This window comes from Amphibalanus amphitrite, unplaced genomic scaffold (assembly GCF_019059575.1).
Source record: "Amphibalanus amphitrite isolate SeventyFive unplaced genomic scaffold, NRLGWU_Aamphi_draft 000105F_arrow, whole genome shotgun sequence".
Taxonomy (NCBI): Eukaryota; Metazoa; Arthropoda; class Thecostraca; order Balanomorpha; family Balanidae; genus Amphibalanus; species Amphibalanus amphitrite.
The window spans coordinates 62,039-77,221 of record NW_024881600.1 but is presented as its reverse complement, the minus strand read 5'-3'; the positions used below and the strand labels follow the sequence as shown (position 1 = coordinate 77,221).

Below are 15,183 nucleotides of genomic sequence, written 5' to 3'. Positions count from 1 at the left end.
ACTCAACACCTTAATATTTTTGTCCGACTCAACTCTGACTCAACTCAACAGCTCAACATTTTATCCGACTCGACTCAAATCTGACTCATTTGAGTCAGAGTTGAGTCAAATTTCTGACTCGACTCATGAGTCAAGCACAACCCTGCATGGCACTGCCATTGTATTTCTACATTGAACCTGTACCTACTTCATACTTTATGCATTGCACCTGTATTTTATGGGATATATTGTATTCTACTCTGAAGCGTATCATTTGGTTAGCAAAACAACCTACGCATTATAAGGTATTATTCGCGATGTTATTTATCACGAGGCAATAAATATCCAAATTATTAACAATAAATTATGCCCATTTAACAATATCAGTCATGCCCTAAGCAGGACTAAGCGATGTTGCATTTGTTGATGTAAGCTGTTTCTTAAAACAACTATCATTTTAATACCTTATGAAAAACACACACATACACACTCTACTGACGCTCATCTGTTAGCACCTCGCGCTTGGGCGATATTATTTTTGTCCTCTCTCTGTGTCCGGAGTGGGTGCCCGCCGTCATCCCAGTGGTGTAGTGGCCTCCGCTCAGCAGATGGAGGGGTGGGCGGCTGCCGGGGACCCCGACTCGGTCCATCAGACGGCCGGACCATCAGCCGAGTGGTGACAGCCTTCCCCGCCGCGGAGGGCCGGCGGGACCTCTCTGCTGGGCGACCACCTAGAGAGTAGAAAATTGAACGTTAAAGAGGCACTTTATTATACGGGTGTTGATATGCAGGATCTCAAAAAGCTCAAAGGTATATGCCATTTAATCACATTTCTAGAAAGATTATCCAGACAAAAAAGAAAAATGCATAAGTAACTATACTGGAAAATAAATCACGTTATGAAATGTAACAAAGTAACTATTCATTTAATAATAATGTATTTTCACAGCAGCAGCTAAGAAACCTAGCGTTATCACGTCTCACTGTGGCTCCCTCACCGGTTGGTTAGAGGCAGTGGAGGGACGCCGCGGGGACTGAATGCCGCCTCGAATATCGCCGCGATACTGGGGAGCGGGCCCGGCCCAGCTGCGGACGAGGGGTCCCCTCCGACGGGCGAGGACCCGCTGCTGATGGCCGTAGCGTCCATTCGGCGGCACGCCCCGGCCCAGATAGGATCCCCCCGGCGGCCGGCCAGGGGGGCCACCCGGCGGGTGGGGCAGCCAGTTCCGCAGCAGCTTCTGAATGTCTTCTCCATGCTGAATCCGGTCCGTGTCTGTTTTTGATTGGAATTTTACTGGCAGGTAGCCCAGCCAGCCCAGACACATGAGTAGGCCCATGGTAGCCGTTCCAACCATTCTGGAGACCTGTCGGCAGGACGGGACATCATTACTAACAACATCGGCGCTAGCAAGAATTACATACACGCCACATTGTGTGGTAAGTGGTAAGTGGTAACAGATAAACGCTTTGTGGCAAGTATGTGTGTGCGACAGATGGCATAAAGACAGCGCTTCAAGCATTGATCAAACATGACGTCATGTATGTACGTACACTGTACAACAGATAATTATCGCATGTAGTGCATGCATCATCTGCAATAACACACATAATAGTAGAGTGATGCAGAAATACATGCGCCGCTGCATCAGCTTCGATGTGTTTGTCATGTACACAAAGGAAGCGTTGTATGTACTAAGAAAGACTAAAAACTTGCAATTCTTTCGAAATTGACTACAGCTTGCAATTCAGTTTTATGTTGTTACAGGGTGATCATTTTGGACTGATATAAACTGAATGTCGAAGCGTGCAAAGATAGGCCAATATATTTTGATTTCGAGTGTTGGTTTACAAGCCTGGTCAAAGTTTCGGTCAAAATCATTCGTTTTATATTCAAGCCCTTTTTGAACATCTAAGCGAAACGATGTAATCGTTAAAAAGTATGTCTCATTTGGATGACTTTGCAACATAGCGAATTCATGGCGCGCATGCAAAAGCAAGAATACGGTGATACAGGTTTCCTAGAACCTACACAGGATCAGTACACTGAGGCACTCAGAAAAACAGTCATGCCTGAGTGGATATCGTTGATGGAAGTGCCTTCAATTACACTGTGGTTTGGCGGACCCGAGGAAGGTACCGCCTTCTAAAGGATTCTGCAGTCGTCGTTTGGCCGGCTATGCAATGCATGACCAAGTCACTCGTCTCCGGTGCTGGTTTCAACAAGGCGATGTGTCTCCACACAACTGCGCCTGTCATTGAGTTCCTGTGCCCCAAAGATGGTAAACCTAAATAAAGCTTTGCGGATAAGCGGTCAGGCATGGCCGTGGCTTAAAGCCCGGACTTCTCGTAACGACACTTCCGTGTCTCGTTTCAAAATGACAGTTGTGGTCAGATGTGAGCCGGAGACAGTTGTTCACCTAGAGCTGGTAGTAGAGAGTTTTACCCGGAGCATGGGAAGACAAAAAAAAAAACAGCGGAGAATGACGAGACACAGTGACGTATGAGACACAGCGACGTCGAGCGGAGTTTACCCGGTCGGCGTTCCGCGACGGGTATATATTTTGAGCACCTCCTCTAAGCCGACTATTTACGATGATGTCTGGCTGTGTGTTCCAGATAAAATGTCATACCGTATGTGTTCGATGGGTGCAGGGTTGTGCTCGACTAAAAAAAATTGCCAAACTCGACTCATCATTCAACTTCAGAAAGCTCTGACTCAACTCTGACTCAAACAAGCAGTTCATTTTGCCTTTGACTCGACTCATGACTCAAGCGGCTCAATGAAAATATGAGTCGACTCAAAATTAACTCATTTTTTGTGGAGTCAAGTGAGTTGACTCATATTGACTCAGATAAAAAGTTGTTGAGCTGGGGGGGGGGGGGGGAGGGGTGAAAAAAATCCGGCAGCAGGGCCAGGGCTAAGTTGTTAAGCGGGGGGGGGGGGGGCAATGCAAAGCTTTTATATATTTTTTCTAGAAAGTTGAGTCAGCTGACTCATGTTCCTAAATGTTTGACTCAACTCAATGTGAAAAGTTATTTTACTGACTCAACTCTGACTCAACTCAACACCTTAGTACAGGGTGGGATGGACAAATTGAGACACATTGTGTTTATCAATTCAAATGCAGTTTGCCGGTTAACCAAAAAAAAAAACAATCAGTCAGAAATATATTTATTTCGTGACACTGGCATCGTTGTAGAGCATTCTCACTCGATAAACCCTCCCTCTGCCGCCACCATCCTCTCCAGCCGGCTCCTGAACCTGCCGCACGCGCGCTTCACGACAGCTCGGCCCATGGCCGCCATCGTCTCCTCGATGGTCCGTTTCAGAGCCTCCCTGGAGGGGTGGGGGCTCTTGTTGGAGACCCTCTCAACTTCGCCCCAGACAAAGTAGTCCAGGGGGTTGAGGTCCGGAGAGTTGGGGGGCCAGAACTCCTTGGTCCACGTCAGGTGCATGTTCTGCCGGCACCACTCCTGCGTCTCCTTGGCTGCGTGTGCGGGTGCTGAGTCTTGCTGGAAGACATATCCAGCTCCTCTCGTGACTTCCTTGATCCAGGGCAGGATCAAGGAAGTCACGAGACTTCCTTGATCCTGAGAGATTTCCTCTCGTGACTTCCTCCTCGATCAGAGCCTGGAGTTGCTGCAGAAACGCCGGCGTTCTCTTCTTCCCAGGCCCTGATTTACGCTTTTTACGCTCGGGAGTCACCTCTCCTTCATCCTCGCCATCTCCACCGCCCTCCTGCGCCCGCACACGCTTGGCAATGCGGTACACCGTGCTCCGTGGGACACGCAGGAACTCGCTGATCTCCGCCGGGCTCCTCCCTGCGCGCAGCGCCTGGAGCACGGCGGCTCGGCGATCGTACTCGGCTCCGCGACCAGACATGATTTGACCTGACCTTGGGTCACCCTCGCTTTTATAGCATCTGAGGGCCGTGCCAGCGATGCGACCAATCAGATTGCGGTTATAGCCGAGGCGTACAACCGCGTAGAAACTTGTCTCAATTTGTCCATCCCACCCTGTACTTTTGTCCGACTCAACTCTGACTCAACTCAACAGCTCCACATTTTATCCGACACGACACAAATCTGACTCAGTTGAGTCAGAGTTGATTCAAATTTCTGACTCGACTCATGAGTTAAGCACAACCCTGGATGAGTGTATTTGATTTTGTTATCCAGCTTAAACCTCGCCCGTATCGGTGTTTTCCCAGCCGCGAACGTATAAGGGGGGGGGGGGGCGTTGGACCTCCTTGCCATTCAGCCCCTGATTAAGCTAGCTGACCTTTCGTGACCTGATCTGATCAAGTTTTGCACTTAACAACATCATGTATACTTACGCTTGGTATCCGCAAAAGTATGTGCCTTTAGCATAGAGATATGAGTAAAGCCCAGATTGTGCTCGATGTGAATTGTTTAACGCCTCTCCCCTACAACCAGTCAACCGCATTATGTAATATTGAATAGCCAATTCATGCGCAGGTCAAGCATATGAGACGCTACATTTTTCATAGGCTACCAGAGCTGTGCGAGTGTGCCCGTTTCACGACCAAGTTTGTCAGCTGACAGTCATCAGATTACCCGCAGTGAGCACTGTAAGGATGTCGCGGGACGTTAGGTGTGGGGTTCAAAGCCCTGCCCCGCCGGTAAACATGTCAAAATTTGAATCTTTAGCGCCCTCCACCCCCATTCAGCTGCGTTATGTAATATAGGAACCAGTGTCATGCGCAGGTCAGGCACATGAAACGCTGCATTTTTCATAAGAGCGTGTGCGAGTGTGTCCGTTTGCCACCGAGTTGGTCGGGTGGTCCTGTCATCAGATTCCCAGCGAGCACCGCTCGGATGTCGCCGGGCGTTACAGGCGGGGGTCAAAGCCCGGCCCGACCCGCCAGGCGCCAGAAGACATGCCAAAAACTCGATACTATCACCTCATATGCAAATGTTTTTCGTAGGCGTCGCGCGAAACATTTGAAACATCGAACAGCGAACAGTGCCCATACATCAGTGACCACGCACAGCAGGGCTGAGATGGCCCAATCTGATACCTAGCCACAGGCACAACACCGATCACACCATAGCTGAAGACACACTGGTGGTGGCAAAGCTGGAAACGTTCACATCCACGCAACTACAACGCTGCCCCGGACACACTGAAAACGAGCTGCTGTTAGCAGTCACACACACAAAAGAGGCACAGCGTAGAGCATCTCTAACAAAGTTCAGATGATCTGCGGTAATATCACGTGCCGAACACCAAATGACGGGAGTGTTTGAAAGCTCCTCTTCTAATTTGGCTCCTGAACCTTACACTGACAAGCCGCGCAGAAGGTGCTCTAAATGACATCAGGAATGTAAATGGTGACATTTGCTTATTTTTCAAGACAGATTAACTATCAAGGTTCAAGTAAAATGTTTCTTTTTTGGACATTCTGATGTGATTTTACGCATATTTACGTCTGGACAGTGAGTGGCGTTGGAGAGGCCTGATTTTACATGACCCATAGCTCGTAAACAACAAAGGAATCCACAACACGAGGCATACCTTTTATCATTTTTTCAACGTTTCCACGCAGCAGTAGATTGTTGAAAACAACTGTTGCGTGATTGTTGAGTGCTTGTGTAGGTTTACCTACAATAAGCCTATACCTATATAGGCAGCTGGCGCTGCTATTAGGTAAGGGATGACTCGATCTCTTGTGTAGTTATGCGTAGTAACTTGGTTATTAATCCGCGCGCCGCTGGGTCTCGGATTTCTACCCCCGCTGGGGAGAGGAAGGTTGAACATCCCCGTTCTAACTCCTTCGCCTATTTCGACATTCGAATTTTTTTTTCGACAAAGCGGCGCATAGTTCAAAAACGGATAGAGCTACAGCGCCGCGGAATAGCGTATTCGATAGGTTTTTCAACGCTCTTTCTGCTCACTGTCCTCAGATTTGACCTAGCTTCAACAGTTTAGCATCCAGACTCCAGAGAACAAAAACTGTCAAAAAAGGCTTTTGCGGAAAGGGTTTTTCTGCACTAACTTTCGTCACAAACTCTGCACGAGCTTACGTTTACCGACATCGTGTCCTCTTGTCGAGACGCGTCGGATAAACTATAATTTGACCTTGAAAGTTTAACTAAAAAATATGACCTCAGGTCAAGGTCATGGCCTAAGACATGACCAAAAAGGTCTTGTTGCATATCAGTTGATTCGTATTTTTGGGCTGAACACATCTAAGGCATTTTCATCGCTCTAGCATGCCTCTATCACAAATTACTAGCAAGAAACAGTTGAACACCTTTCCTGACCTGAGATGACCTCAGAGACACAAAGAGGAGCCACGACTGCCACATACATACCGTTTCCCTATCCATTGCTGACAATTTTAAGACGGTTATCACTCGGTGTAGTTATGACAAGGATTGGAACCTTTCCTGAGGTGAGGTCACTTGATGGGACCTTGTGATGTGACCTTGAGAGACCTTCGTCTGAAATTTTACAACATTTGCAGAAAATATGTATTCTAAGGTATGACAAAAGTGATGTCGCTTCACGCCGCCACTTTGAAGATATTTGCAAAAAAAAACCGGAGGGGTGTTTAACCCGCGCCGGGCCGGGGGGGTGGGGTGTTTGAACACCCCCCCCCTTGCAGTTTTTCGCAGATATCTCAAAAACGGCGGCGCTCCCACACCTGTTCGTGCATCTTTTCCGCACATGTTGTGAAAATTTCAGACCCAGGTCACCTTAGGTCAGGTCACCAGGTCACGCCAAGTGACCTCACCTCAGAAAAAATAAGAATGCTCGTCATAGCTACACCGACTGAACGATTGCCTTGAAACTTTCAGCGATTGATTACAGCAACACTATCTATAAAATGTTTATCTCGGAATTTTGATATCGGTGACCTAAGGTCAGGTCAATTTTGCGGCCTCTCCACTATAAGGCAATGGGAGAAAATTGAAAAGCGTCTGTTTTGCACGAACGCTATTCTAGACACTCTCAAACATCGAGATGTAGGTAAAATAGACACACTGAACCAGAAAATTGCAACTGTGACCCCTCGTTATGTCCCCGAGGTCATCTCAGGTCACGAACAGTTTTTCGATGATAACTTCTGATAGAGGCGTGCTAGAGCGCTGAAAATGCCTTAGATGTGTTCGGCTCGACGTTGCGGATCGACTGATATGCAACATGACCTTTTCCGGTCAGGTCATGACCTTGACCTGAGGTCAAATTTTCAAGTTGACCTTTCAAGGTCAAATTATAGTTCATTCCACGCGTCTCGACGAGAGGAACACGATGCTGGCAAAAGTAATGTCATAGCTCTTTTGAGTCAAAAGTCATTGCCGAAAAAAACGTTTTTCGTAAAAACGGCTATTTTTGGAGTTTTTGCCCTCTGGAGGCTAAACCGTTGACCTGAGGTCAAATCTGAGAACATTACTGAGAAAGGTCTGTAAAAGGGCTATCGAATGCGTTTTTTTGCGGCGCTGTAGCTCTATCGGTTCCCGAGATAGCCGTTGGCAGTTTCCAAAATGTTGAAATAGTCAACCTTTTACCTTTGGTGACCTCTGGTGACCTGACCTTTGACCTGACCCAAAAAATGACCGAAGTGTTTTCGTCCTTATTTTTGACGTTCTTTCGATTGCCGCTTACCGCGTGTCGCTACGTGGCCCAGGAGCCGAGTTAGAAGGGGGGTGTTCAAACACCCCCGCGGCCCGGCGCGGAATCTCAGAGCACCGGCCCGGCGCGGGTTAACCCTCGCCGGACCTATTGGATTTCTACATACGCGCCGGCCGAGGGGGAGCCGCGATTTTGGCAGCATCGTGTTCGCCTCGCTCAGGCACAACGAATGATATACTTTTTGTTTGGGTGAGGTCAACTTAGGGTGTTGACCTCAGGTCACGGCCAGGTCAGCGCCCCCAGGTCACGGAATTGGTCGAAGTAGGTCATGTCGCATATCATTCGATTCGGCAGGTCTTCCTGACTGAGTCCATTGGTGGCTTTTCCGACTCACTAGCTCAATTTGATCGAGAGTTATTGACGAAAAACTAATATGACCCTAATGACGTCATAAATGACGTCACGCAAGGTCAACATTGCAAAATTGAGGCATGTAACCTTGCAAGGAGTGCATCAAATCACGATTCTGTGTGCTTGAGATAGTTTGAGATCGTTCCCGGCGCCAGACTAGGTACATAGCAGTTTTCATTTTTCCCCATTTACTTATAATGGTGACCGGTGAGGTCACGAAAATGACCTGACCTCATATGACCTTTAGGAGAAATCTGAGATACACAAGTTGTGAGAATCGTAATGGATATTAGATCCTGCAAGTTTCATTTCCCTGTGAAAGCTCTCCTGGCAGTGAGGGCGTTGCGAAGCTGCGACATCTGAAAACCGTGCAGAGGTTCACTTATGACGTCATAGCTCAGTGAGCTGATCTGACCCGAAAATGCGGTTGGTGTCAAAAGATCCGGCTTGAAGCAAAGGCCAGGTATGACAAGTTTCAGCTCTCTATATCCAGCGTGTTCGGAGCTATCGCGAAAAAACCCTATGGGGGGGGCGGCACCCCCTCGGCCGGCGAGGGTTAAACACCCCCACCCCCATATCCAACAGGGTACGGGTTAACCCGCGCCGTGCTGGTGGTCTGAGTTTTCCGTGTCGTGTTGGGGGGGGAGGGTTCATGCCCCCTCTAACTCGGCTCCTGGGCCACGTAGCGACACTCGGTAGGCGGCAATCGAAAGAGCGTCCAAAAACAGGGCAAAGACACTTTGTTCGTTTCTATATCAGGCCAGATCAGGTCAGGCCACCAGAGGCAAGCAAAGGTAAAACGTTGGCTATCTAAAACATTTTCCAAACACAGGCACATAACTTGGGAACTCATAGAGCTACCTACAGCGCTGCGGAAAAGCGCATTCGATAGCCCTTTTAAAGTTCTTTCTGGAACGTGACCTTAGATTTGACCTCAGGTCAACTGTTTAGCCTCCAGAGGGAAAACTTCCAGAATAAACGTTTTTACAAAAAAAAAGTTTTGCAAAAAAATGTTAACGTTTGACTCTAGAGATTCTAGACATCATTTTTCCAGTATCGCGTTCCTCTTGTCGAGACGCGTCGAATGAACTATAATTTGACGTTGAATTGAAAGGTCATTTGGAAATTTGACCTCAGGTCAAGGTGATGACCTGACCGGAAAATCCATCCTGCATAGGTATCAGCCGATCCGTATCGTCGAGCTGAACACATCTGGGGTGTTTTCAACGCTCTAGCATGTCTCTATCAAAAGTTATTGTCAAAAACTGCTGGGGACGTTTCGTGACCTAAGATGATCTCTGTGACATCAGGAGGGGTTTTAGGTGAAATTTTCCTATGCAATGTGTGAAGTTAACTTGTATCCCGATGTTTGGTAGTGTCTTTGAGAGCATTCATCCAAAACAGACGCCATTCAATTTCCTCCTATTGACTTATAATGGAGAGGTTACAAAACTGTCCTGACCTTAGGTCACAGATATCAAAATTCCGAGATATATATTTTATAGGTAATTTTATAAATATCAATTGCGATCGTTCAGTCGGTGTAGCTATAGCGAGTAGCTATAGCATTGGCACTTTTTCTTAGGTAAGGTCACTTGACGTGACCTGGTGCCCTGACCTTGAACGACCCGGGTTGGCGGGTTGACCTTGATTGACATCTAGTTGGTGTTTGCAAGCTGCAAGAACGCCTGGGTCGGGTCAACTGAGGTCAACTAAGGTCAAACTACGTTTTTGCTAATAACTTGGCACACATGGAGGCCGGAGCTTCAAAAATGGTGTCATTGATTTTCTTGTGATCTGGCGATTCGAATGATATGCAATATAATGCATTTTGATTAACCTAAACTTGATTAATTACTTTAATAATTCTAAGACAATTCTAAGTTCACTAAAATTGGTAACAAATTAAGGATATCATTCGATGCGCACGGACTCTTTTTTTGCTCTATCTTTATTAGATACAATGTTATAAGCGAAAAACTTATGACATTTTTAAGCGAAACTTTTGCACTTATACCCCCCAAAACCAGTAGCAGCGGAACACCTTCAATTAAGGAGGGGCGGGGGAGCACTGCCGACTTTCGGTCCCTTTCTTTCCATGCAACGCCCATAGGGCTAATGTTAACCCGCGCCCTGGTGGGGTCTGTTTATAACGCGACCTGGTGGGGGGGGGGGGGGCTATTTTTTGCCTCCCCTCGTATCTCCGAAACTACTGGACGGATCCACAAAATTCAAACGTCGTTCGAAAGTCCATGGTCAAATCTGTCTTGGGAAATTTAATTTCATTGATCTCGGGTTCACTGATGAAGTCGCAGGTCAGGTCAAAGATAAGATGTTTTGCCGGTCACGGGTCTTCTAGGGAATGCGCTATAACATCGAATAAAACGCATTTTATCGAAAATCAGCAATAGGGCGTCAGTTGCCTAGTGCATATGTTGCTATTAGAGGTCACTGATAACACCAGGTCAGGTCACAGGTCAGGTCACCAAGGGTCAGCACATGAACCCAATTTTACTAGGGCTGTGTGATGTATGTTTTATGGCCAATTTTTCATTTCAAACTAATCGATTATAAGACTATTAGGAATGGTTGGGGCACTTCCTGGTGGAGGTCAGGTCAATGCCAGGTCAAAAAAGGCCAAATTTCAAAGTTGATATTGCTGCATAAAATGGGTATTGATTCGATGCAGCTCGTCACGGTGAGCCTAATGGTGAACTTTGTTTTGCGCTACGTGGTCTAGAATTGCTAAAAAATGAGTTTGAAAATTTGACGTCATCAATTTTGAACAGTTTTTTCGCTATATCTTGGCCAAAAGGAGAAATATCGATCTACAATTTGGCATGTGATTAGTAGTCGGTAAGGGCTATCACATATGTTCCGGGTTTTCGAAAGTCAAACAACTTTTTGGATTTTTTCGCTACACCTTGTAATTCTACACCTTGTATGTATTAAACGTTTTTCTGTATCTTCAACGCTATAGGCCTGACAGCTGACAGACAACAGCAAAACAGGCCTCAAGGTAGTGAAGGTTGCTCGTATATGAAGTCATGGATGGTATATAGGGAGTTGATTTTTCCCGCGTTGACTTATCCCTCGCCGGCCGAGTGGGTGGGCGGGTGCCGCCCCCATAGGTTTTTTTTCGCGATAGCTCCAAACACGCTGGCGATAGAGAGCTGAAACTTGGCATACCTGACCTTTGATTCAAGCAGGATCTTTTGACACCAACCGCATTTTTGGGTCAGGTCAGGTCACTGACCTATGACGTCATAAGTGAACCTCTGCACGGTCTTCAGATGTCGCAACTTCGCAACGCCCTCACTGCTAGAGGAGATGTCACAGGGAAATGAAACTTGCAGGATCTAGTATCCATTATGAGTCTCACAACTTGTTTATCTCAGATTTTTCCTAAAGGTCATATGAGGTCAGGTCATTTTCGTGACCTCACCATTATAAGTCAATGGGGAAAAATGAAAACTGCTATTCTGGCGCCGGGAACGATCTCCAACTATATCAAGCACACAGAATCGTGATTTGATGCACTCCTTGCAAGGTAAGATGCGTCACTTTTGCAATGCTGACCTTGTGTGACGTCATTTATGACGTAATCAAGGTCATATTAGTTTTTCGTCAATAACTCCCTCTCATATTGAGCAAGCGAGTCAGTCGGGAAAGTCACCAATGGACTCAGGAAGACCTGCCGAATCGAATGATATGCGACATGACCTCTTTCGACCAACTTCGTGACCTGGGGGTGCTGACCTGACCTTAACCTGAGGTCAACACCCTAAGTTGATCTGACCCGAACAAAAAGTATATCATTCGACGCGCCTGAGCAAGGCGAACACGATGCTGCCAAAATCGCGGCTCTGTGGCCGTTTTTTGCGAAGTTATTCACCAAAAACTGAACCATACCTTGGGGCACTTGACCTGACCTCAGAGGTCACCGGTTGACCTAGGACCTTAAAATTGGGTACCAATCTCTGCGTCTCGTAACGGCGCACACGCTCGTTTTTTTCCGCGACGTGCTAGCTCCACCAGGGGCGAAACGGCGAGGGGGGTCGTACCCCTCCGGCCGGCGCGTATGTAGAAAACCAATAGGTCCGGCGAGGGTTATAATGAGGAAGTCGAGAAATTGACCTGAACTTAGGTCACCGATATCAAAATTCCGAGATATACAAATTATAACTACCAATGACCTAATAGCATCTTGCCATCTTGCGACTTTCAAAGGCGTCCGTCACGGCGACAAAGGCGACAAAGTTGCAAAAAGTGACTTGAGGTTGGTTCATTCAAAGTGACCTGGTGACCTGACCTTTAAAGTTAGAAGGTTCAAACTTGCACATCATGTGCAAAATTTATGAGAAAATAGTCATACTGAATTTCGTGACGCTACGCGCCGCGGTTTTCCCGCTATTCACGAAAAACCTCAGGGGGAGGGGGGCGATAACCGCCCCCCCCCGTCGCGTCGGTGCGCGGGTTAAAATGGAAAAATCAAGGAGGGGCATGGTGCCTCGGTGCCCCCCCCCGTTCCGCCGCCTATGCCCAAAACCCCCCTAAATATTGACTTAGAGTCACCAAATTTTCAAAAGGGCGACATCTCCTATCGATCTATGGATCGAGATATCTTATGGATCCTATGGCGAGACCTACCCTGTAAATTTGGCGTTTCTAAGTGCCCTAGGAGCCAATCACCGAGGGGGTCGTACCCCCCCCCCCCCTTCGCCGTCCGTGTTATGAAAGAGGCCCTCGCCTGGCGAGGGTTAAAAAGCCTTCTCTGCAAAAACATAAATGTTGACGGCAGTTCTGTCAGGCATACTCTAAAGGCATCCAGAGGACTCTGGATGCCTTTAGAGTAGGTATTGACTTTATAGGTCAGATATGCATTCTGCATATTCTGTGTTCTGTATTATGTACTTGCACTAGCCTACTGCAGGCCTAGTAGCCCATTTACATCATGGAGTAAACCAGAAGACACAGCATATGCACACGACGATGAAGACAGCATATCACATTTACGTTCACTGAGAATGAGCGCTAGCCTTCGGATGTCCGATAAAGCAGAACACGATGGTGCCAACATGTCAACGGTGGGTGTATGCTGCAAGAAGCGGTTACAAAGCACAGGGGTACGGACAGTGAACCCCGACTTCACAATATTCACACGATCAGTTCTCTATATACCGTGACACGATCGAACGCTGCGGGTACATCTATGTCTGTCGAGAGATTCTATTTGGGACTGCTAGGGCAAGGCAATATGTTGGGGGGCAGTCGATCCCACTGCAATGCACATACATTGAGTAGGAATGAAAGATCAGCCTGTACAAAACGGGACTTAATCGAGCACAGACCAAAGCGGTTCAGGAGACACGCGTTATCCAGACCGGAAAAATCTCCCTCGAAGTTCGATGCCAAGACACATAAAGAAGGATGCTCGATTCGATCGACTCTCGAGCCCCACATGAACGTGTTTTTTTTTTCTTCCTATGCTTCTGCGAGGTTTATATCTCCGCAGTATGCAACCACTGGATCGATTCATTGGCGCAGTTTTTTTGTAGAGTAGTTTCGTCCCTTCTACCTAAACTACACTGAAAACAATTTAACCCAATGCTGGCGAGTAAACCGGTGTTTTACGGGTACCCCTATCCGCAACCATTTTTAACCACCCTCCCAGGAGTAGTGCTAGGTCCCATTGCGGTGTAGTCGTACTTGCTCTGAGCGGATATAACCGCTGTCAGCGAACAAGTCCGCTGAGAGCAGGGACGACTACACTGCAATGGGACCTTACTGTACTCCTGGGAGGGTGGTTAAAAATGGTTGCGGATATAGGGGTACCCGCAAAATACCGGTTTACTCGCGGGCCTTGGGTTAAATTGTTTTCAGTGTATTCCCGAAGGGCATGTGGTCGATCTCTAATGCTCGTGCTACATGGAAGGAGAAGAGGTATCAGTTTTGTAACAATTGCATTACTTAGCCATAACTGGGCCAATTGCGCTGAAACTTTGCATGAGGTAGGTACCCACCGGGCGATGCATTTTCATGTGTCATCGGTCACAGTTTGGGTGCTACTGCACGTGCGCACGTGCAGGAGTCGCTTCCAAATATGGAGAACGGCTGGGCTGATTGCGTTCAAGTTTGGCACGCGGCAAGGGGCCGGCAAGTAGGGTGCCGTGCACAAGTCAGTTGCAAATGTCCCCTCGCAGTGCACCGCACGTGTATGTTTTCACCCTCACGGTCGCTTGTTTGTCGCCCTAAAAGGCGCCTTACTACTGGTTTGATATACCATTTGTTACGGTCATTTACAACTTGTCTGGGGAGTTACAACGCCTCTAGCCATAGCGCAGGATATGTACCTAACTTAAGTATATAGCCAATAGCCATAGACCCATACATACCGAAGTCTATGGTGTAACAGGATATTGGTAGCACCTTTATCACAGTAGTCGGTAATAAAACACTGAGCACAGCAAACGAACTGTTGAATACAAAAGCGGACAAACCGACCCTCGCTTACCCCATCCAGTTTCGGGAAGTCCTCCGGATCCAAGTGGAACTCCCAGAAGTTGATGAACGGGTGCAAAAAGTGCTGCGGAAAGCCGCTCAGGGTGCGAGCCGACACACGACGCGAGTCTGCACCACCGGCCAGCACCAGCGGCACCACGGCGGCCACCGCCACCAGCCAGAGCGCCAGACGTGCCATGGTGACGGAGCTCCGCCTGCCGCACCTGCGCCGCGACTGGCGACTGGTACGGGCGCGCCGCGCGCGGAAGGTGGCGCGGGGCGGGACTGTCCGTCAGCTTATCAGGACCGGAGAGACTGTCCGTCGGCCAGTCAGGACAGGCTGCCAGCCACTCAGGACCAACTGTCCGTCAGCTCAGCCACTCAGACAAACTGTCAGCCCCCCTTTAGCTACTTAGGGGACCTAGCTGACATAACTCAGCTACTAAGAACCGACTGTCCGTCAGCTACTAAGAACCAACTGTTCGTCAGCAGCTTAGGACGAACTGTCAGACCTTATACTTGGGACCGAGCTGACGGACCTCAGCTAAAAAACCGACTGCACGTCAGCCACTCGGGGATGACTGGCAACCTTAGCTGCTTAGGTTCGAAGTGACGTTTTGTCATTTTCGTCGCCAAGATCGTTTCGTCCGGGATTTACTCCATTTAAAAGAATGAACTGTCGAATGTAGCTA

General features: G+C 47.9%; 1 protein-coding gene across 1 annotated transcript; it reads right to left on the bottom strand.

Moving 5' to 3' along the window:
• Positions 1-209: 209 nt before the first annotated feature.
• LOC122380729 lies at positions 210-14,722 on the bottom strand. The gene is made up of 3 exons (XM_043364137.1): positions 14,505-14,722; positions 978-1,343; positions 210-710 (listed from the first exon to the last, which is right to left on the bottom strand). Exons 1-3 carry the CDS (start codon positions 14,688-14,690, stop codon positions 645-647), a joined length of 618 nt encoding a protein of 205 aa, XP_043220072.1. The 5' UTR covers positions 14,691-14,722; the 3' UTR covers positions 210-644.
• Positions 14,723-15,183: the final 461 nt, after the last annotated feature.